General features: G+C 42.7%; 1 protein-coding gene across 1 annotated transcript in view; it reads left to right on the forward strand.

Annotated features, from left to right (window-relative positions):
• Nucleotides 1-1,928: 1,928 nt before the first annotated feature.
• The window catches only part of ncanb (neurocan b), a 135,175-nt gene continuing 114,535 nt past the window's right edge, over nucleotides 1,929-22,568 (forward strand). The window contains exon 1 of the mRNA XM_039767704.1: nucleotides 1,929-2,236. Coding sequence (XP_039623638.1) covers nucleotides 2,214-2,236 — 23 coding nt within the window. The 5' untranslated portion in view covers nucleotides 1,929-2,213. The remainder of the gene's footprint in view (nucleotides 2,237-22,568) is intronic.

The following is a 22,568-nucleotide window of genomic DNA, read 5'->3' on the forward strand; positions in this document are numbered from 1 at the left end:
TGAGGCAACCATGCCAGCTGTCCACAGAGACTTCTAAAAAGTGTTGAGAAGGGGCCATGATAGCAACTAATTTTATAAAGCGCACTTCATTTAATTATCCCGAATGAGCATTTACTAAAGACGATCTCAAAAACGTGTACTCCGTATCCCAGCACCAAAAGCGGACACGCACTTTTGCCATCGCTAGGCAATCACTGGCGCATCAGGCGGTGCGCAGACAAGTAAGCCGCATTGCTCACCTGGGGAATGGCAAAAAAAAAAAAAGTGCGTCTACTGAGTCCGTCATTTGAGTAAATATTTAAACAAGATCGGGGTAGGCAGGGCTGGATGTCGGTGCAAGCATTGAATGAGACGCAGAAAAAAAACAGCTGTAAGATCAAGGTGTGCGTCCACTGCATTACCTGCGCTCGTGCAGTATCAGTGTGTGTGTGTGTGTATACGTGTGCGTGTGTGAGAGAGAGGCAGAGAGAGTGAGGCTGTGCGGAGGAGGGCTGGAGGAAGGGGGTGACTGTTCGATTGGAGCTTTTGTTAGAACGCAGGCTGGCCACCGTTGGGATTTTCATCTCTTTTCTGCATTTCTCTTGCACATACGAGTGGCTAATAAGTCCTTCTTTCTGCGCACCTTCTTGTGAACAAAGGCTTGCTATTTGTACAGAATCAAAAGCTGTCACTGCTTTAGGCCAGTGTGCAGAACACTCGTAGAAATAATCAATGGTCAAAAATACATTTAATTTTTCAAAAGCGACATTATCTATCTATCTATCTATCTATCTATCTATCTATCTATCTATCTATCTATCTATCTATCTATCTATCTATCTGTCTGTCTGTCTGTCTGTTACTATTATTACTAATAACCGTATACTGCACTTTTAATGCTATATTTCTAATAATTAGTGAGCTGGGCTCATAATCGGAAGTACACCAGAATTCATTGAATGATAGTACTAATTTTAATTATTTGCATGGTAGATAGATAGATAGATAGATAGATAGATAGATAGATAGATAGATAGATAGATAGATAGATAGATAGATTCGCTCTCTTACATACGTCTTCAGTTCTCCGCTGAGCTCTGCCGGTCTTTGACTTGCAGCGGACATGACCGGAGCACGTCCGGACCGTGCTATACACTACTTTTCTGCTGTGCTTCATATCCGAAGCTTTAAACTCTGCACCTCTTTGCCTACAGATTGATCATTGTATATTAACGAGTCTTATCGGTCAGAATTAAAACAAAGTGTGATGAACGCATGGCAGCACAATGTCCGTGTGATACATTATGCCATCTAGTCTGTCATCGCTTTTTACCACAAAGCATAAGAATGAATATCGGACGATCAACCGAATCGATTCGCTTTCTACAGACCGCAAGGCTTAGTCCTGCGCGTCCGGGTGGAATTAAGCCATCTGTTTAATGAAAGGTTGAATCTATTAAGTCGAGAGTTAAGATGAATGAGCTGCCGGACCCTTGTGACTCGGGGTAGTGGATATTCTGGAGACCTTTTTCTAAACCCCATTATCACACTATCTCATTTTGTCTTTTGTTTGCCCATTACAGCCTTACCCCTTCTGTTTTCCCTTTTTTCCCCGTAGTCCGCTTTTATAATTTGTGTCACTTTGGGTTTCCCCCTTCTATCTCAACTTGACTGCTGATATTCCCAACCCCATCCCCCGCGTCCACATCTTTCTCATATTATTCTTTATTCCCATTGTCACCCTTCTCTTCTTTATATGCATTTCTTTCACTTTATTCTTTGTGTCAGTTTCTCCTTCTCCGTCCCCATGTACAGTCTCCCTTATCACTAGCCCCCTTCTCCTTGTTCATCCCTCCATCCCTGTCTCTTTCTGCCCTTCCCCGCCCCCTCCTCTCTTACTCTCTCCTTATCCACCCTCCCTTTCTTTATCATCCCCTCCTCCTTCTCTCAATCCCTCTCTCTCGCTGCCTTTATGCCCTTTTGTTTTCAGTCTCTAAGCGCCGAGCTGCTGCTCTTGTCGCCGCTGCGCTCCTCTTCCCCGTTCGGGAGGAGGATCTCTCATTCCGGAACCTTTTTTTAAATTCGTTAGATCATTTGTTTATTTCGACTTCTTACTCCATTTCTCTTTGGATATTCCCTGACTGCAAGTATCGTACCTTCCCTTTTTCAGCTGAGCACCGTCACCTGCGAAATAGTGAGCGGCTCTACATTCCTGGAGACAACAAAAGCGAGAGATGCCGCCACCGTGTCAGCCCAGGTAAGAATGAGAACGTCTATTCTATCTACATTGATTACTGAGCAGAATCGGTTCCCAGTGCGGATACTGGGAGCTGTCATTTGATAGACTAGTAGAGCATCATCGGGGTGGATCATTTGCAGATACTCTTATTAAAATTTCTAAATGTCAACTATAAATAGTCATCAGTTTTAACTAATTACATTTTAGATAATTGCTTTCGCGATTGTGTTTTTGTCTCGTTCTACGTTTTCGCATTCTGTTTGCACCAATAAAAGTTAGTGCATCTTTAAAGCGAGTCAGCTGGCGCTGTGCCGATTAGCCGCTATCTGTAGCACCAGTCGTCTCACTGCCCCTACGGATGACTGCTATAGGGGTAAAAGTCACGGGTGTGTGTGTGTGTGATTGTGTGTGTATGTGTGTGTGAGAGAGAGAGGGAGAGAGAGAGAGACTGATCCGCAGAGTGTGAAGCAGTGAGTGGAAAGGTGCGCTCGCTGTGTGTTTCGACACAGACCGAATAATGACGGGATGTCTGTATTCTAACCAAATGAATGTAATGGGCTCTATAACGTAACCATTTATACGGTATATTTTAATTCGGGGGCGGTATCACGGAACATCAGTGCATGGATTGTTCCTATCTTGTCCTGATACAGTCGGGGCCATTCACCGGTCCCCAGCATCACTGACCTGAGTTAAGGGGGTTAGAAAATATACGGGTGGATTAAAGAATACTTTAATTCTTTCTTCTGGCGCTGTGTTGTCGTTCGTTGGTACCCGTATATAAGATAGGTGTGCTGTGTAAAACTGTATAGGGTGTGTGGTATCTGCGCATAATGTGTCAGTAGGTGTACATACATCCACTCAAATACGTTAAATGTTTAATTCTATACATTTTAAATAGTACGTTTTTATAATGTTGATACATACACCACATGTACAATACATACAGCATTTTGTGCATACTGTCTAATACTGCAGTAGTATATAACATAAATCCATATATATATATAATGTGTAGAAATGTATAGAAACTATATTCACAAATATACAACATATACCAAATATTGTTTGTTCTATATATAGTATGTACTAACATAAAATATAGTGTTTGTTGGTGTAAAATGTGATGCGGTGTTCGTATACTTAGTTATGTTCATATACTTTCATATGTGCATTTTTTATGTGGTTTATTGTAAATGTATCTTGTGCATTTAATCTATCTATCTATCTATCTATCTATCTATCTATCTATCTATCTATCTATCTATCTATCTATCTATCTATGTGTAGCATTATGTGTACATTTAAAAAGTACCTATTCTCAGAAACGTACACACTAAAACATTATTTTCACCATGAAACACATACAACATTTGGATATATGAGTACACAAATGCTCACTTTTTTCTCTGTTGTATTACACTATATACTGCACATGAAGTGAATTGCATATTCTCTGTGTTTTTGTTCACATATTTATTTGTGTGTAGCTTATATTATTAAAATGTATATAATGTGCTATTTAAGGTGCTTGTGTTTGTACATGCAATGCTTTAATATTGCTTTTCAGTTTGAAACATATGCATGCTTCATTGGAGAAATATGATTAGTAAATTTATAAGCCATAATACTTTCCTTACTTTCTTGATTTTTAATCTAAATCACTTATATATACAAAATGTATAGTATTATGTGCATACATAAAACATATACATCTTCATATACATAAACACATTTCTTTAACTGTGAAACATATACAGTATATACAACATAAGGATATATATATGTACAGAAATGCTCAATTTTAACTCTTCTGTATTATAGTATATGATATATATAGTGTATAATATAGTCTACATATTAATTGCATTTGCATCTGTACAATGCTTTGATTTTGCTTTTCAGTTTGAAATTTGTGTATATTTCATTAGTAAATTAATAAGCCATGATACTCATAAAGCATATATTTTCCTTACTTTCTTGATTTTGACAGGTGGTTTATTGTAATTGTATTGTGTGTGATATTATAACATACACATGATAGCATATAAATCTATCTATCTATCTATCTATCTATCTATCTATCTATCTATCTATCTATGCATTACCTACTGCCTATATCTATCTATCTATCTATCTATCTATCTATCTATCTATCTATCTATCTATCTATCTATGCATTACCTACTGCCTATATCTATCTATCTATCTATCTATCTATCTATCTATCTATCTATCTATCTATCTATCTATCTATCTATCGCCTTTCATATCTATCTATCTATCTATCTATCTATCTATCTATCTATCTATCTATCTATCTATCTATCTATCTATATATCTGTCCATCTGTCTCTCTCTCTTAGCATCATCTGTGCGTATTTATTTCTTTCAATCCCTATTTGTGTCGTTTGATCGCCTTGTTTGTTTTCCTGCATTCATTTCTTTTTTTACTTCTGTAGCTTTTTCTTTGCAGCCCAGCATCTCTTCTCATCTTTTTCTCCCTCTCTCGCTGTCAAATCTCTCTTTGACTCTTTCTCTTTCTTTGTATGTCAGATTCTCCGTTTCTTTGTACACATCTTTCTCTTTCTGTCACTTTTTGTTTTTCTTTCCTCTAATGCTGTCTCTTTGTATCGCTTCAGATTTTAAAATGTTCATAGCTTAAATCATTTATCGTGTAAATTATTTTCTTTTGCCAGTCATCTATTTTCAGAACAATAGCAGAGTGACAAGATGTAGAACTCACTCGTACCTCTTTCTGTAGTTTTCATTTTCAATGAAACTGTAAACATTGCAGAGCAAAATTACTAATGGGCAAATGTCAATGAATGAGCATAATGCATCTGAAAGTTCTGAAGAGCTAATTAGAGAGCATCTCTACGCTGCTCACTCTATAAAGAGAAAATCTAACTATGCTTACATTTTGGTTTAAATGGAGTCAACGCCGACTGGACACCTGGGCAATGAGGCGGGCGCAGCAGAACATCCAGCTACAACTTAGTGCACAGTGGCTGAGCAAGGGCCAGGAAAGCACCCTGGTACTTTGGTGCCATTTCTTCCTTTCCTTTTTATCTCTTTTCATTCCTCTCATTCTTACACTTCCCCCTCATTCATTTTTAATAATTATTGTTTCATCTTCCTGCTATTGGTTTTCCTCTCCATCTCATTTTTGGTGGTGCTTTGGACAACAAGCCTATCAAAGTCAGTGGACAGCTGGCATGGTGAAGCTCCTGCTGAAATAAATGAAATGTGCAGACAGAAACTTGTTAAAATTTCTTTACCAGCACTGCAGGGGGTTCTGTTGGTTTCAGTGAATTTGGGAGTGGAGACAAGTCACCGGATTTGCTGGCAAACATTAAAGGGGACTTGATGAGGGCTTTATAGTGACTGGATGCCAAAGCCCTTCTCAGGATGGCCAGTTTGCCCAGTACCCGGTGGCTTGTGTGATTGAGATGGTTTCCCCATGTAGTAAGATAAGAGGACCCCATGTGCCCCAGGTTTAAAGATGGTGTAGTTTTGGTTTCCTAAGTAGGAATGCTTTTGGAGGATGGCAATATAGGAAAGGGCCTTAGATGGCTTTGAAGAAGTTACTTGGATTTCAGTTTTTGTCTTAACAACAACCCATTGCATTTTGCTAAAACGTTCAGGATGCTGAAGACAAGGAGGTGAAACGGGAACATTGCAACATGGGTACTGTGGTAGAGACACAGCCAAAGATGGCACTTTATAATCACTAGCATGCTGACCAGGTGTAGCACTGTCTGTGCCAAGCCATACAAGTTCACATACATTTGCACTCTTCAATGTGGTGTAAGTGGAACTCTCACCCTGGCGTACTTTGAAGAACCAAACTCATACACACGCTCAATCTTCCCGTCAATCCCACCTTCTTTGCTCAGCTTCCCCCCTTGTGGGTCTAGTTCCACTCTCTCCATATTCATCTTTGTAGTCAGGCCTGATTCAGGGTAGCATGTCTCGTGTGCCACCACCCAGAAGCAAAATCCAGACAACAGACCTGCTCAGCCAGCTTTTCAGAAGCTTGGTGGTCACATCTTGGCTTCAGCACCCTCTTCCAGTCCAGTCTCAATTAGCCTCTGTGCCAAGTCCTTAACAGGTTCCCAGGATCTGTTTGCCTTTGGTTCAAATGATTTGGCTGCTCCAGGAGGTCTGTACTTTCCCTCATGTTACATTCATGGAGCAGGATGCAATGTAGTTTTGTCCTGGCAGGTAGTAGTACACCAATCTGACAGAACGGTAACTTGGCCACTTGTCTCCCCCCTTCGCTCTCGTTTGCTCACTTGAATCTCTTTGTGTTTGTCACTCTTTTTTCCATCAATGCATATCTGATATTTGTTTGGCAGGAGGTGAAGCTCTAATACAGTCCTTTTGTGTGAGTCTGTGCCAGCAGAAGCCTTGTTGTTCATAGAACACATGGTGTGAGGGGGTGATAGTACACTGGAGTGAATATTTTCCAGAGGCTGGGGTGGCTATCTTCATAAATGTTCTCAGAGCACACTCAAGGAGAACATCCTCACCTAGATGCAGCTGGCTACCCAGCTCCATAAGGGGCACTGGCATTGTCACATATGAGCATTAGCAAAAGAAAATCTCTCTATCTGAATTATTAGTTGACACCCTCAAGGTCATGTGGAAATGAATGCCTGGGAAGGGTCGCATGCAATATGAGCCCACAAGGGCACAGATGTGCTTCTACCTTTAAGAGCTGCGTGCTTTCTAACTGAAGACGGCCGGACAGCATGAGCAGGCCTCAGACACTCTGGTGTAAAGCTGAAAAGGAAAGGGGCAGAATAATATAGAAATTAAAAAAATATTTAAAACTGGATCTAGCAGCATATCTCCCATATTCAAAAATGATGATCATCTTCAAATCAAAGTTCAAGTTCAATTCAAATCAAAAACACCATTTAAAGAGAAGGGACACAGACAAAGAGAACATCCCACCACACACAACCCCCATGTCTTTGGCTCTGATTTTCACCTCTTCCTTGACAATCCTTTTCACAGAACAAAAGGGTCAGAGTCGGTCAGTTGTGCTGATGAGTAATTGTAATTGCCTCCATTATTATGAGAACGTCTCTCCCCGGTGCTGACTGTGCACATCCATCTCTGTTCCCAAGCCATCGTTTCAGCTGCCATTGAGTGCATTGCTATGTTGAATATTAGGGTTTGATCGACATCCAAATATTCTTTACTTTCAATCACACTCACCCCCCCTATTCCCTACATGAAGTCTAAGAGCTCAGGACCACCTTTCAGTGTTTCTGTGACAAAATGGACCAGGAGGAGTGCTAAAACAGGACATAACAAGTCTAACAAATAAGAAGAGTCATTGAACCCTTGAGGCTCATTTGGTTAACTAATAGTCACGTTTCTTACCATATCTTACCCAGATTCTTTTTACAGGCTGTCAATGTTTCCACTACAACTTCATTTTTGTTCCACAGCCCGTTAGGCCTGACTTATCATTTTATTTTTAAGTCTTTCCTGGTCTTAAGCTCAAACCATGATAGTTTTAAAGCAGATACTTAGACACCAATGAGTCACCTGCCCTCCTTCCTTCTTTGTGTAGGCGTCCATCTCGTTTGTCAAGGTCCATCATCTTCATATGCAGTTTAGTTTCCTTAAATCCAGTGAAGCCTGCCTCATGGGCAACTTCAAGGTCTAAATATGCATAAAATAAATAAATACCTGAATGCTTCAATAAACAGAAAATATATAAAGAAAGAAAATTAAAATTTATTTAGAATTTTGCTGGTGTGCCCTGGTGTTCCATTTCCCCCAAGCTTCAACCTGGCCTGACATGATCCCCGTTATCATGTTAACGCTATAATTAGTCAATTCTGTTTCATTTGTTAGTAATGTTTTTTCTTTGTTTATGCACATAAATGTTGCATGACTGAGTAATTTGCATTATAGTTTATGATATGCGCATGCTCTTTGTGCTTCTTATCCCAGAAGAATAAATTGATCTGATCTGAGATGAGCTGATTTGATTTGGTGGGGATGCTAGGAAATTGTTGGTTAGGAAGGATGTTTCTAACCTGTGTATATGTGGCGTAGTGCAGCTACAGATGTCCATCTCTGGCGATCCAGGTCCACCAAGTTTTCCCATACCTGATATCTACTGTATTAAAATCTTCATCTTGGGTCTTCACCCATAGCTCTGTAGAGCTCCCTTTTGTTGTGCTCTGTGATTTGCTCACACCACCATCATCATGGATGGCTTTTAGTGAGGGCGACCTCTTGCTCTGTGATGTCAGTGCGAGTCGGGGTGCAGAGGCTAACCAGCTGCTGTCAGACCGCTGTGCCAGAGTGACCCTCAGTTGCACTTTGGAATTTCAGGGCTCCTGAACTGTGCAGCTCAGCCAGAAATGCATTGTTTGAAAAGTTCTGTACAACCCGCAGTGGAGGCTTCATTGAGGCTGTGCTGACATTTATCAAAGTCAGAGCAAAGTGACCAGTCAGACATTTGGCAGCAATCCACAAACAGTTTATTCACAGGCCTGTGCCTACGCGCACTGTGCCACTAGCCCATAATTTAGAGAACTGAACCTGAAACCAGGAAAGACATAACTGGGTAGGTCTGATGTTCTTCTTTGGCTCAAAATCACATTCATTGCTTTATTAGCTTTGTTTTCATTTACTTTGTGTCTTTTGCAGTAGGTGACTCCCATTTGCATTTCTATCAGTTTCTAATAAACATTCACAATTCTAATGGCCTTTAACTTCTATGCCCATCATTTCCATCCTTCCTTTCCATTTGTGAGTTTACTTCTCTCTAATTTATGTTCACGTTTGCACCATCCACATCTCTCCTGTTTATACTTCTGCTGGTCTCTATTTCCATACATACCTGTACTGGTTAATAACTTGCCTTTCCATTCAGGATCTTTGCATTCCATTTCTCTTATTTGCTCTCCTTCTCAACATATGGATTAATACATAGATCTTAAAACGGTGTACATTTTTACTTTTTTCATCATTTTGAGCATAGGAAAGGCACAATATCAATAAAATGCATTATTATTATTATCATTATTATCATTTCACTTTTGTGTTATTTCCATCGCTATCTCAGCTGGTGACTAACTCACGCTGACATCTATACTGATCTCTCCTTCCCATTTCCTCTCTCTACATCTCTCTAGTTCCCATTTACATTTACAATTCCTACTTCATTTTTCGTTGATTCATACATTTCATCCTGTCTCTGATAGTCTTCAGTGGTCTCCTGCTCACTCACAGTTCTAATCCTCTCTACTTTCTATTTCCATTTTCCACTGTTATCTTCTTCCAGTTCATGTTTCTGCTGGTTTCTGCTTTTGATTTTCGTTCTCTAACACAATCCATTCCTTTCCAAACAGTCCAAAATGGTCTTTAGCTTCCACTGAAGTCCCTACTGCTCTCCAGCCCATTTCCACGTTCCACTCTTCTCTGATTCCCATTGTCATTTCCACTGGTCACTGCATCCAGTTTAGTTTCTACTTCTCTCTCCTTCTCATCTACATCCCTACTGGTCTCTCTTCATCATTTCCATTCTCTAATGCCGTCAATTGAAATTTTTATTTGAATGAATCACATTGTCACCACTCTCTGCTTTCTATAACATTTTTTCCTGTTTTGTATTTTACATTCACATTTTTAATGGTAGGTGGTTCAGAGGTTAGTGTTGCTAAATCAGGGACCCTCTATCCTTACTTCAGTTCCTAAACCAGTCCCTTGTTTGTACAGTATCTGTTGTCCTCCAGATACCCCAGTTTTGTCTTGCATGTCCATTGGCGCTGAGTGAGCTCAGACGTGCCCTCCAATGCCCAGTGCTCCTCCTGCTGGGAGAGGCTCCCCTGGTCTATCATAAGCCTGAATTGGATCGAGAGGGTTTGAGAACGATGCGTGTTGTGTTATTTCCAGATCACTGCTGCTATTTCCATTCCATCTTTTCTTTACTGGTCTCAATTTCCACTTTATATTTTTTTTCTCTCTTTTTTGTTTTCTAATTTCTATTCCTGTCATTACTTTTGTCTCCTTTATATGCATGTCTTTGTTTGTTTTCACAATTTCACTTTTACGTCTCTCCCTTCCTTACTCTCGTGCCAGGGTCTGATTCCCACTCACCACTTTACCGCTCTCCCCGTCAGACTCACACCTCTACTGGTCTCTACCACCCCCCATCTATTTTTCACTACAGCCCAGTTTGCTTTCATATATGAACTTATCACCTTTTCCCATCTTTACTTTTCCCATTTCCCAGCATCGAATTGTCTTTCACATCTTTCTCTTTCTCTCAGACAGATGAACAGCCATTTTCCAGGTTCACCTGGATTTGCCAGTTCCTGCCCAGATTTGGGGGTTATTATGTGTGTATGAGGTCATTATTGTCACACGTGCAGAGCACAGCACAGTTCTTACTTGCTTGTGCTAATCAACATGCTACATGTCACCACTTCATGGTTGCTATGATTTGTGATGCAATCGTTTTGTTCACTTTCCTAAACCTCTGTGATGTTTCAAAACCCAATGAAGGTTGAAGCCCACTTGGAGCCTTAGGCGAGTTAGACAGATGTCACCCCTCATTGTCCATAGTGGGTATTCAGTATTAATAGACTTCGACGACCTGATTCCCCTCTTTGTGTTCGGTGTGTGTGCCCCTTCAGCAGCACAAACAGCGCCCCTTTGTGTGAGGATGACCTCTCGCTCTGTGATGTCAATGTGAGTCTGAGTGCTGAGGGCTAACTAACCAGCTGCTGTCAGAGTGCTGTACCAGTGTGACCTCAAGGAGTCCATGCCCCTTGGTGTATGGAGCAAGCACACCTTTACTTTCATAAACGGCACCCAGCAGGTATCATCAGAGTTTGACAATGCTGGGGGACCATCCCAGCGTCAGGAGCGTGCACCCCTTAACTTTCAGAAATGGCTCCCCTCAGATGAAGATACCTTAGGTGGCCACCTATGTCACCTAATGGATTGACTGGCTCTGTCAAAACTTCATGATATTAACCCCGTTATTAGAACAAAAATGATTACAGCTGGACATCACGCTCCTTCACTTACCTCTTTATTCCTCTTTATCCTTCATCATTAATGCTTGCTGCTGTCTTCACTGGTTGCCTTTCACACTTCTCCATGGTTCTATGTCCCTTTTCTTCCATATCCTCTCTGTGTCCTAGTGACTAACTCCTTTCCACGTCTACACCGGTGTTGGCATCCTTTCTGCATCTTCCTGACTAAGCTGTTACTGCCGTTCCCATTTCCACTGCTCCATGATTCCTAGTCACGCCAATCCTTTGCATGCAGTACTTGCAGTGGTGGCTCAGTGGGATTTCATTCTGGCACAGAATTTGATAGAATCTTCCGGCACTGAGATAAACAGATGTGATCAAGCCTCGATAGTCACCTCGTTTCCTTCCCTTGGTATCTCTCTTGCATGTTGCCTTTTGAATCAATGCCTGGCAGTTCTTAGCACCCTAAATTGCAAAATGTTGTTATATACTCTAATGCTGTCTGCTGCCTTTTGGGAGGAATCCAGTCTGTGGTCTTACCAAATTAACACTCACATATCTTTATTTCTCGTCTCTTTCGCTGCAGCATGGTCCTCGGGGGCACGCTGGAGTGTCAGGTGGCCACCGTACACTTACGAGGATTCTTATGAATCTTTTCATATGGAGACATGGAGTAAATCCTTTAAATGTGTCTTAACTCTACACTCACATTCTCTACGTGCCCCTTTAAACAGGAGGGGTTCACTAGCTGCCTCCAAGCCCACCATTTCTGCTCAGTGTTTTCCAAGCCCACGTCAGTAGGCGATCTGCACACGCTTATGCAGAACATTCCAGGTGATTTACATAGAGGGCTACATAAATCTGCACGCGGTTGTGGCCCCCCCACTGGGCGCAGACAGACAGACGCAGATCATGCTGAGAGACTCTCACACACACCTCACTTTTATACTTTCGCACTTCTGCCGAAGCCATGAGAGCTGCTAATTTATTCCAAGCCAATATTATTTACACCAGTAAATTCTCCTGCAGGGGGGAGAGAGATGAGAACCCCCCACCTCGATTCACACAAGACCCTCCTGCTCAGAATAAAGAATGCTCGCACATCTGCCGTGCACCTCGAAGTCTCCCTGCCTCTATATGAGCAAAATTTATTGCCTCATTCCAGAGAAATCCTTTCAAATGCACTGCTGTGAGGTGTGTGCGTGTGTGTGAATGCGGTACATTGCTGTGTGCCAGAACTTGTCATGGAGCCTTTGTGTACATTTGTGTTTATGTATGTGCTTGTGTTTGAGGTGCCTTTGTCCGCTTTCTAGTGTGTGTGTACTAACGTCATGAGCACGTCCATATTAATAAAAATATGTATTCATATTTCTGAGCATGAGCACCTGTTTCTTCATATACCCATATTTGTGTATCTTGTGGACGCGGCCCGGACACAGACAGGCAGACATGTTGTTCATCACCTCCACACGTTTATTTTACAACAGATATTTACAAATGAGTCAAGTGCACACAAACCCCAACACAGTCCTGGCCGCACAATGCCTTCCTCTTCGGGCCGCCTCCACACTCTCTCCTGCCTTGTCCTGCTTCCACCCGACTCCAGCCTCGAATGAAGGGAGACGGCCTCTTTTATATCATCCCGGATGAGCATTCCTCCCTGGACATGCCGGCTGTTCTCCCGGAAGCTCTCCGGGTGTCCCTTCTCTTCTTCCCCCCAGCACTTCCTGGTGTGGCGGAAGTTCTGAGGTCCAGGGTCCCCTAGGCATTGGGGCGCCCCCCTGGCGGTGACCACGGGTCCCTACAGGGTTGGGCTTCCAAGCCATCTACCCGTGGCCCCCAAAGCAACCAGGAAGGCAGCCCCCACGTGATCCAGGGTGGGCATTGACCCTCTTTCGATCCCTCAAGGCGTCCCGGCCGGGTCGTTGCCCCTGGCATCCCTGACAATCTGTATGTATCTCTGTGATTTTATCTTTATGTATTGTTTGCTTGTCTAGGAGCATTTGTCTAAATAAATAAATGTCTATTTGATGTACTTTAAATAATCCCAAAATGTGTCTGTATGTACACTGATGTGTGTGCACGCTTAAAAATTAAACTGCCAAAGTGGTCCTTCAGAGAAATGCCATAGGGGAGACATTTTTGGTTCCCAAAAGAACCATCCACATGAAGTTTCTCGAAAGAACATTTATTTATTTAGGTCTGTAACACTCACCATAAATAACCATGAAGAGACAGATTTGTGAAATCCTAATGGCGTCCTGATTTTAAAAGGACTTTTAACGCAAACAACCACCCAAGCTAAGTTCAGGTTTTCTTGATCTGTTAGTGACCTGCCAGGTGGCCTACTAGTCATTCGAGATTTCCATTTTCTTCACAAATTAGGAACCTTTTCAAAACCCCAAAATTCATTTTCATATTTAAACAATTCTTGCCATTTGAAATAGTTTTTTGTCAAGCAATGGACTTGGCCTGTCTTGCTATATGGTTGCAAGACATGGACGCTATCCAGTGACCTGAGACGAAGACTGGGACTCCTTTGGTACGGTGTCTCTTCAGAGAATCCTTGGGTACCGTTGGTTTGACTTTGTGTTGAATGAGCGGTTGCTCATGGAGTCTCGAATGAGGCACATTACCTGCATTGTTAGGGAGTATCAGTTACGGCACTATGGCCATGTGGCGTGTTTCCCCGAGGGTGATCCAGCTCATAAGATCCCCATTTGTTGGGGACCAAGCCAAGGGGTCGCCCACGTAATACCTGGCTGCGGCAGATAGAAGGTCATTTTCGAAGGGTGGGACTGGACCGCATGTCTGCCTGGGGGGTTGTAAACCGGGATCCTGAGTTGTTTCGCCGTGTAGTGGGTGCAGCAACGCACTGCACCAGTGCATGCTCCCCAACTTGAACTTGAATCGAGCTACAAGGAAACCACACAACCCAGTAAATTGCCATTAAAGAGCCAGTATTTTTAAGAGCATATGTGTTGTCATAGAAGACAGGGATTGGCTGGCATCCCAGCCAGATAAGGAACCATCTGTTAGTAATGGAAGTGTGGAAGAGGACCACCTCCTGAGACCATGTACTCCCACAATGATAAGTGAGTCTTCCACAAACACACCAGCAGGGCTTCATGAGTATTGAGATTTTAATGGGCAACCCTGCTGGGTCTCATGGGAGCCACCAGGGGGAGCTGTGGGGAAGAGGTTTCCTCATTTTAGGGAAATAACCTGGAAGTGACCTGGAAGTACTTCCGGGTTCAGTATAACAGAAGCCAGCACTCCTCCTCCTCACTCGTGAAGTCAGATGTGGTGGTCAGGTGGATGAGGATGAAGCTTACTGAAGAAAAGTGGAGGATAGAGAAGGGAAGAGACAGAGAGAAGGAAGAAGGTTTTTGCTCATAATTGTGCTTGCATAAACTTTGGAGAAACCTGTGAGAGATATTTGTGAATAACAAAATCTTTACTTGAACCTGACACTTGTGGCAGTGAGGTTATAGCTGGGGTTTGGGGTGCTGTAATGCCCCTTACAGGTCATAGCGTGTTTTTAAGTACATGCTAGTCAGGTTACCAGGCTCTGCCTGAGGCAGAATAAAATGTACATATGGTCACTAAACAAATTCCCAGGGTGGAAAATCTTGTCTCCAAATCAAAATTTCATTGACCAGACCAGTCATGGAGGGGAAATTTGCATACTTGTGCCGAGTCCCAAAAAGTCATCCTAGGGATGCTTCCTTATTAAAGTGCAGACGCAGTCACTAAATAAGAAAATACACAAAGAAGCTAAAGGGGAACGTACACAAACTGTGCAGGAGGTTTGTCCATTAGACCCAACCACACACTGTGTGCCTCCATATATACACGTATTTCATGGTCTGTATTTTCCCTTCTTATCTGTGTTTACTTACAAAAGGCTCATTTTGGTTTTAGTCCCACGTGCACTTTCTTTGTTTATCTGCAATTGCATTGGTGCGAAATGTGGCTTTGGGCATTTCTGTCTGTGTACTCAAACACTGTATGTGTTGTGAACTGCAGAGGGCGTTCTTGATCTGGCCCTAAACCTGAAAGAGCACACAGACACCAAAAGGTCCAAACTGAAAGGGGATTTAATTAATAACAAAGGATAAACAGAGGGGAAGCACAATAGATCATAAAACCCACCTCCCTCGTGCTAACCCCTGCTCCTTTTGAACACCACCTTGACTCCTAGATGCTGCCTTGTCATGGACTTTGTCCTTCTTTGCTCCAAATGAGCCCTTGTCGCTCTCAACTCCAAACTGTTTGGCTGAGGGTAGTAATCTCTTTTTGAAGAACAGTGTGAGACCACTTCTTGGGGCCATGGTCAATTGGCCAGCTAGTGGTTTCAGGTCAACCCCAACCCCTTTGAGATGAATGCGGCCATCTCCTTAAAAAGGTTGGTACCTATCATATACCTGATTGAAGCATGGCTGAAGCCCCCTGCTGCTCCTGTGTTACCTGGAAGACTAAGAAATTACCTTTTTCTCCTTCTCCAGACAACTTTATTGCCTTGTCTGGTGCAGAATTTCCTCCAAGTCATAGACACCTGCTTAGTCTTCCATCCAGGCAGTGGTCCTGGCTAGCTTCAGGAAAGTGAAAAGCCCCTACAATACAACTCTACACCCTGCAGTCTTTGACAGTGTAAGCAGATGACCTTGTCTGTGAGAGGTAGTGTGTGTGTGTGTGTATTGTCTTTAGTTACATGCCAGCAGCCATACTGCATGAACTTCGGAACAGGTCATCCAATTGAACCTAAGGAGGTTGGATGGGAGACCATCTAAGAAAAGCTTGTGTTGATGTCAGAAGAGGTGTTAGTAAGGCTACCTGGGGTTCTTACCTCGTGTGGATCCCACTGCCCCATGCAGTGAAGGGGGCACTGTGCTGTAAAAATGGCGTCATCCTTCAGATGAGACGTAAAACTAAGGTCCTGAAGTGCAAAACTGAGGTCATTAAAAATCCCTGTCAATCCTTCATAAAGAGTCGGGTATATCACAAAGTCCTGGCTAAATTGCCTTCCATGACCTGATCATTCTCCGACTCTAATTATCCTCTATCTCTGATTGGCTATCTCTCACCCCTTGACACCTAATAGCTAATGTGTTGTGAGCATACTGGTGCAAAATGGCTGCTGTCACACAATCCAGGTGGATGCTGCATGTTGATGGTGGTTGAAGTGACTCCCCACTCACTGTGTAAACTACTTTGAGTAGGTTAGTAAAGCATTATATAAATGTAAACAATTATGATTATAATTATTATTACATCCATAGCTGCACACATCATTGAGATGGTTGTGTGCTACCTTACATAAAATTAAGCGTTAGGGGATTTCAGCCTGTGTCTGTAAGTTTGTGACTTTATATCTATATGTGTAGATGCTTGTATTACAAGTATGTGCTTCTTTTTATGTGTATATGTCTATGCATGGATATGTGTAGGTGAGGATGTTTGGGTATGCATTTTGTGGCCACATGACTCCCAAACCCTTGTCACAATTACAGACATGCCGGTCCTGGTAGAAATAGTCCTTTTAATTTAAACCAGTAATGTTATTGGTTTTCTTTCAACAACCCAACACCCAATGCTCAATTCCTTCTTTTGATTGTCCTTCCTCCATATCTGTCCAGGTGAGTTTTGTCCTCCTTTTCCCCCAACTCTGTTTCCTTGAGTGAGGCAAGGTGGCACCTTTTATGTCAGGCCCAAGTTCTTCAGGTGCCATCACATTACACAGAGGAACCACTTTCAGCTCAAATGGAACCTTCTCCATGTCATGAACTTGGAATACCAAAGTTTATAGTCCTAAAAATACCCTCTAGAGTGGGATATCACCGCCAAACCCCAGCTAGTATTTTTTATAAAATAAAAGATTTATTATTAACAAAAATGCTCAGTCATAATACTTTGAAGCTCCAAAAGGCACACGGTGCCTGTAAAGACAATTCCAAAAGTGGACAAAGTCCCAGTACGGATATTCAAAGAATGCTTAAAAACAGAGCAGTAAGGTCAAAAATCCAAAGAATCGCCAAGCACCGAACAGTACAAACATAGGCTCACCAAGCTCCCAAATAAATTAAACTACCAGGAAATGTGGATTTATAGGGCAGAGGGCAGTTCCTGGCAGTGATTGCCTAGTGTCTCCACCTCTTGGGGACCACTAACAAAACACATGGAATATAACCAAGGCAAAATAACCAATGTAGGCAATAGACAAAAGAAAAATGAACATAAATCAATTATTCAAAAATTAACAAAAAGGAAATAAATCACAGATTTCAGTCCCAAAGAGAGGAATCCTGGCTGAAACATAAGACTCAGGGTGTAGCAGCAGACCACCGGAGCTCTGCAATTCAGGAGATCAGCTGGACAGCCAGTTGGATTGCATGTCTATGCCTCATGATTTACACACCATAAACGCCTTAGCACTGTGCGACATAAGAGACAGTTCTATTATATGACACACCCACTACAAGACACACCCACTCAATGATCATTATTATTCATGAGTCAGATAGCCCTCCCACAACCCTAATGAAGGTACTGTTGAGAAAGAGACATCACTGTTACATCACTGACATGTAATGCAAAGGCCACTTAACATCATCCCATATGCGCAATTTGATTTGCCCCTCAATGGAATGGCACTATGGAAGTCTGCAGCTAGATTCTTTTGGGCATCCAATCTAAGCAGCTCCCTCTGGTGGCACCCACAGTATCCAGCAGAGCTGATTACAACTTCCACATTGCCTTACTGGTGTGCACATGGGTGATCCACCAAAGGTACGCTGCCACAAGCACATTGTGGGAGTACACATTTTTAATAGACACTCTCCCCCTGTCTTTCCATTTTGTTGCCCTGCCCAGGAATGGGAACACTAGCTATTGTAGTGGGATGTCCATCCGTTGACCTTCTCTGTTCATTGAATGGACCTTTCAGCCAGGCAAGGAGCCATTGATCCCAGTCAGTAAATTCAATGCATACAAAAATGAGTTAATGGTTTTATTAAACTAAAAGGAAGCATGATTAGAGGGTGTAAACACAAAGTCTTACAGAAACGTAAAGGACAAGGTAGATCCACCTTATGTATAGCTAAACAAATTTTCTTTCCCTGCTTAACTGGTGCCCACCTCAGACAACCATCCCACACCTCCTTTCATGTCCCTGTCTTTCCTGGTACAGCCCCAGCTGCAACATTACCCTCCCTCTTAAGCCTGTGGTCCTACACACCTACTGACCTGAGCCCAACTAAATCTGGCAGGCAGTGAGACTGTAAACTGGTGGTCACGTCTTGCACCTTTCTCAACATCATCTCTCTGGTTAAGGGGCACCGCACAAACTGATGTGGTCAGAGTGCCCTCTGGTGGCCTCAGGAACCATTGCACCCTTGAACAAAAGAAACCGTATTTAAAATAGATCTGCGTCCCTGTTCTCATAACAGGCACAGGTTTCCATTTGTTCAACGTGAGGTTTTCTATTGCCTACTGTAAGGTGAGACAAATCCTATTGGCACGGTCCCAATCCACCATGACATCTTGTTATATGCATTTCGCCCTCATGCTGAAGTTTGCAAACACAGAGCTTAATGCCCATTGCCAACATCTGTCTACCCATGCTGACTGATAAAATAGCTTTCCGTTAACTGGCGTGGGTTGCTTTTCTTTAAGTGAATTTTGTCATCTTCATCTCAGTCTGTGTCGCTTTTAAACCTCATCTACTGCAGGGTAGCCAGTGACATCTGGTTCGTCTTCTCTTTGTGTATATTCTTGCATACATATGCATGATAATCATGTATGCTTCTATTCACACTTGCACATGCATATGTTTCTTCATGTGTTCCTATACATATGACTGCATACTGGCTTGATGTACTGTATGCTCCTCTGCGTTTCAGTGTATGGGTTCTTATGTGGGTCTTTGTACACACAGCACTTGTCTTGCACATGTACATGTACACCTTTTGCATTTTGCTTTGTGTCTCTGTCAGCGTATTCTGGCATAACTGTGTGTCTTGGTGCATATGTAGAAGCCATTCTAACAAAGGGAGTTCTCCTTTAGCAACACTGGTTATAAAGATTGATATGCATTCCAGGGACCTCGAGTTTAAGGTCTGTCCCTGCTGTCTTTGGGAGAACAAGCAGCAGAAGGAGATTTCCAGGGAACTCTATGTGTGTGCCTTTGCGCGTGTCTCACTCGCTCTTAGCCGTATGGTGACACATTGATTAAGGCTGCTGTCACAGAGCTCCAGAGTTCTGAGTCTGGGTACGAGCTCAGGCGCTGACTGTGCTGAGTTTGCATGTGTGGACCCCCAAAGACGTGTAGTTAAGATTAAGCGACAGCTGTAAACTGGCACATTGTAGGGTGTATGTGTGAGTGTGTCCCGAGGTAGACTGGCACTCCATCTCACTTGCACCATGTGATGCCAGGGTGGCTATGGACATCCCTGTCAGATAATTGGATGACTGAGTTAGAAAATGAATGAATGAATCAAGTGACTGAGGTTACTTAAGAATTGATTAATTACATTTATATTGTGCTTTTCAAACTTACTTGAAGCAGGAGCCCAGAGGCCCATCATGGAAAAGAGCCTTTTTATGAAGAGCCCCCCAGACATTTGCTCAATGACATCTGGCTTCAGTTCTTAATGCAATTCCCCTAAATTCCCATTACTTGACTAGTCAACCGCTTGATTCCCCATTTAGTTGAAAGAATTCTGCTGGATCTACTTTATCAATGTCTTTGAGGATTTTAAATAACCCCCTCACAGTCTCCCCTACTTGAGACTAAACAGGTTTAATTCTCCTAGTTTTTCACAGTGTGACATATCCTCAAGTCCTCAAAGGCACCTGGTTGCCCTCCTTGGATGTCATTCTTGTAGCATGTTGACTAGAACTGTGCTCTCCATATGCAGTCTGACTAGTGCCTTGTATGCTCTGAGGATAATGTCTCTTTATTTATATTCAACAGTTTTTGCAATATAACCTAATGTGTTCTTCACCTTCTGCACATTCCTTAGATGATGCACATGTGTCAACATACACCCCAAAAGTATTTTCAGAGGTTGCTTCCTGTAGGACAGTGTGTCATGTTTCCCATCCTGTATTTATTATTGACGTTCCTTTTGCCCACGTGTAGCACTTGGCACTTTTCATTATATTAAACTGCATTTTCCAGACGTTCGCCCAGTTCTGAAGCTTGTCCAAATCTTCTTGAATTGCTTTTGCTACATCCTCGGTGTCTACTATTCGTTCAATTTTAGTATCATGCAATTGCCCCCCATATGAAAAAGCAACCTATAGAAAGCAATGTTGCGCCCTTCTCCTGCTGGTCCACCTGCCAAATTATACCAAGATAAGCCCCACCCCCCCAGTCAGGTGGTCAGAGGATTCCTTTTGTAAAATAAGCTGAGGAAGCATGGCCACCCCCCATACTGTTCCTACCCCTGAGGATGCAGTTCGTGGAGACCTCCTGGTGCTGCTGAATACATTCAAATGGAAGCTAGAGATGAAGAAAGCCCACTTCAGTAGTCTGTCTGAACAGATCATATCTCAGAGGAAATGTCAATGTATTGAATTTGTGTCATTATCATGACAGCTTTTGTGATTTTTATGCATTCCATAACCTGAGGGAAGATGCTGAGAAGAACACAGGCCCAAAGGCCCACTCATCAATCGAACAGACCTCCGCCTGTCCTTCTTGTCATCCCAGGCTCACTAGTGACAGGCTTCACCCGTTCCCATGGCCATCACAGTCTCATGTACCCCTTTCTAAGTGGTAACCCATTCTTTTCATATGCTTTTGGTGCCAAGACAAGAACAGTGGAGTCCCTTCATCTACCTTATTAGCAAAAGGAGTCCGAAACAAACCCCCTAAAGGCCCAACAGCTTTGTAAAAGTTCAAAGCTTGCCTTCACCTCAGTGATTTTGGAGGAAAACCGTCATTTGGAGAGCAGGATTTGCAATATGGAGCTGGTTGTTGTGGGCGAGGGAGTTGTGGGTGGGGGGGGGTCTGTAGTAAGATGTGCTGTAGAGAAAAAAAAATATTAAAAGCACGAAGAGCAGTCAGCCGAAGCAGGTGCCAGAGAGACGGCATAATGCAGGGCCACTTGTGGGTAATTGACATCTCTTTGGACGTAAGGGTTTTAATGCGCTTGTTGCAATTGCCCAGCAGTGCTCATGCAGGACAGAAAACGATTATTGTGCCATTTTTGTATTTAAAATGCAAATGACATGTTCACTTCATGAATATTCAGACCTGGACACCAGAGTTGCTTTCCTCCAGATGGTGGCTTCCAAAGGAGACAGAGTAAGCTGGAGGCGGGGGTTGTTGTGGGAGGGGGTGGTGGGTCAATGGACACAAAGCCATTATGGTTCATTCCAGCTGTGCCGTCAGGTCCATTTTCTATAATCGCTTCTTCCTCGAGAATATTCCGCACATTTGAAATCCTCACGAGTGCCCAGCCTCACCAAATTGCTCTTGAACGCCCGTGTGAGTTTTTACAAGTTCCACGTCTATCTCAGGCGCTCACTAAGAAGAAAGCCAGCCGTTTTCCTCCGAGTGTGCTGTCTGAGCTGGTGACTAAACCCATTTGAAATTCTTCTTTATATTTATTTCTTTTTGTTTGACTGGCACCGGTGTTTTAATCAAACACAAAGTAGATGATAGAAAGATTCCCTGTCTGCCGCACAAAACACCGTCAATCACTAAATGCTTTGAAAGCTGAAGAAAAGTAGGTCAGTAATATCTTCAGACACTTGAGGTACGAAGTGAGTCTTTCTCGCTAAATTCCTGTAAAAGCCTGATGAACTCTGCTCGGCAAATGGCATGTCATCTGAACGAAGTCGATCTGTGAGTACTGAGAAATGTGCATCTGCGAGAGTTGTGATTTAATCAGGGATCATAACGTTTTCTTATCCTCCTAAGTTTATTTCTAATTGGTGCTAGCTATGTTACCTGTCAAAAACAGAATACATTTAAAAATATTTGCTCTCTCTTGCCTTATGTGTACCCTTAGGATTCGTCCCTTGACTTTTTTTGGTACCCATGTGTGTCTCAGCCTCACTGGCTCATCACTTGATCCCATAAAGCCTGCTTCTCAGACTCTGTCCTTTTCAAGGTGCCTTGCTTGCCTCCTGTCCGCTTATTGACTACCTCCAATGCTAGACACACCAACATTAACCACAGTGAAAACATCATTGATATTCTAGCAAACACTTTCTGTCGCTGAAGGCGACTCTCAGCGTTCCTCCTATGCCTTTCCTTGGTATCCTCTTGTGTGTCGTGTCAAGAGTCGACCACATTTGATTGAGACACCAAAGTGAAACTA

The sequence above is a fragment of the Polypterus senegalus genome, chromosome 10, assembly GCF_016835505.1.
Source record: "Polypterus senegalus isolate Bchr_013 chromosome 10, ASM1683550v1, whole genome shotgun sequence".
Lineage (NCBI taxonomy): Eukaryota > Metazoa > Chordata > Cladistia > Polypteriformes > Polypteridae > Polypterus > Polypterus senegalus.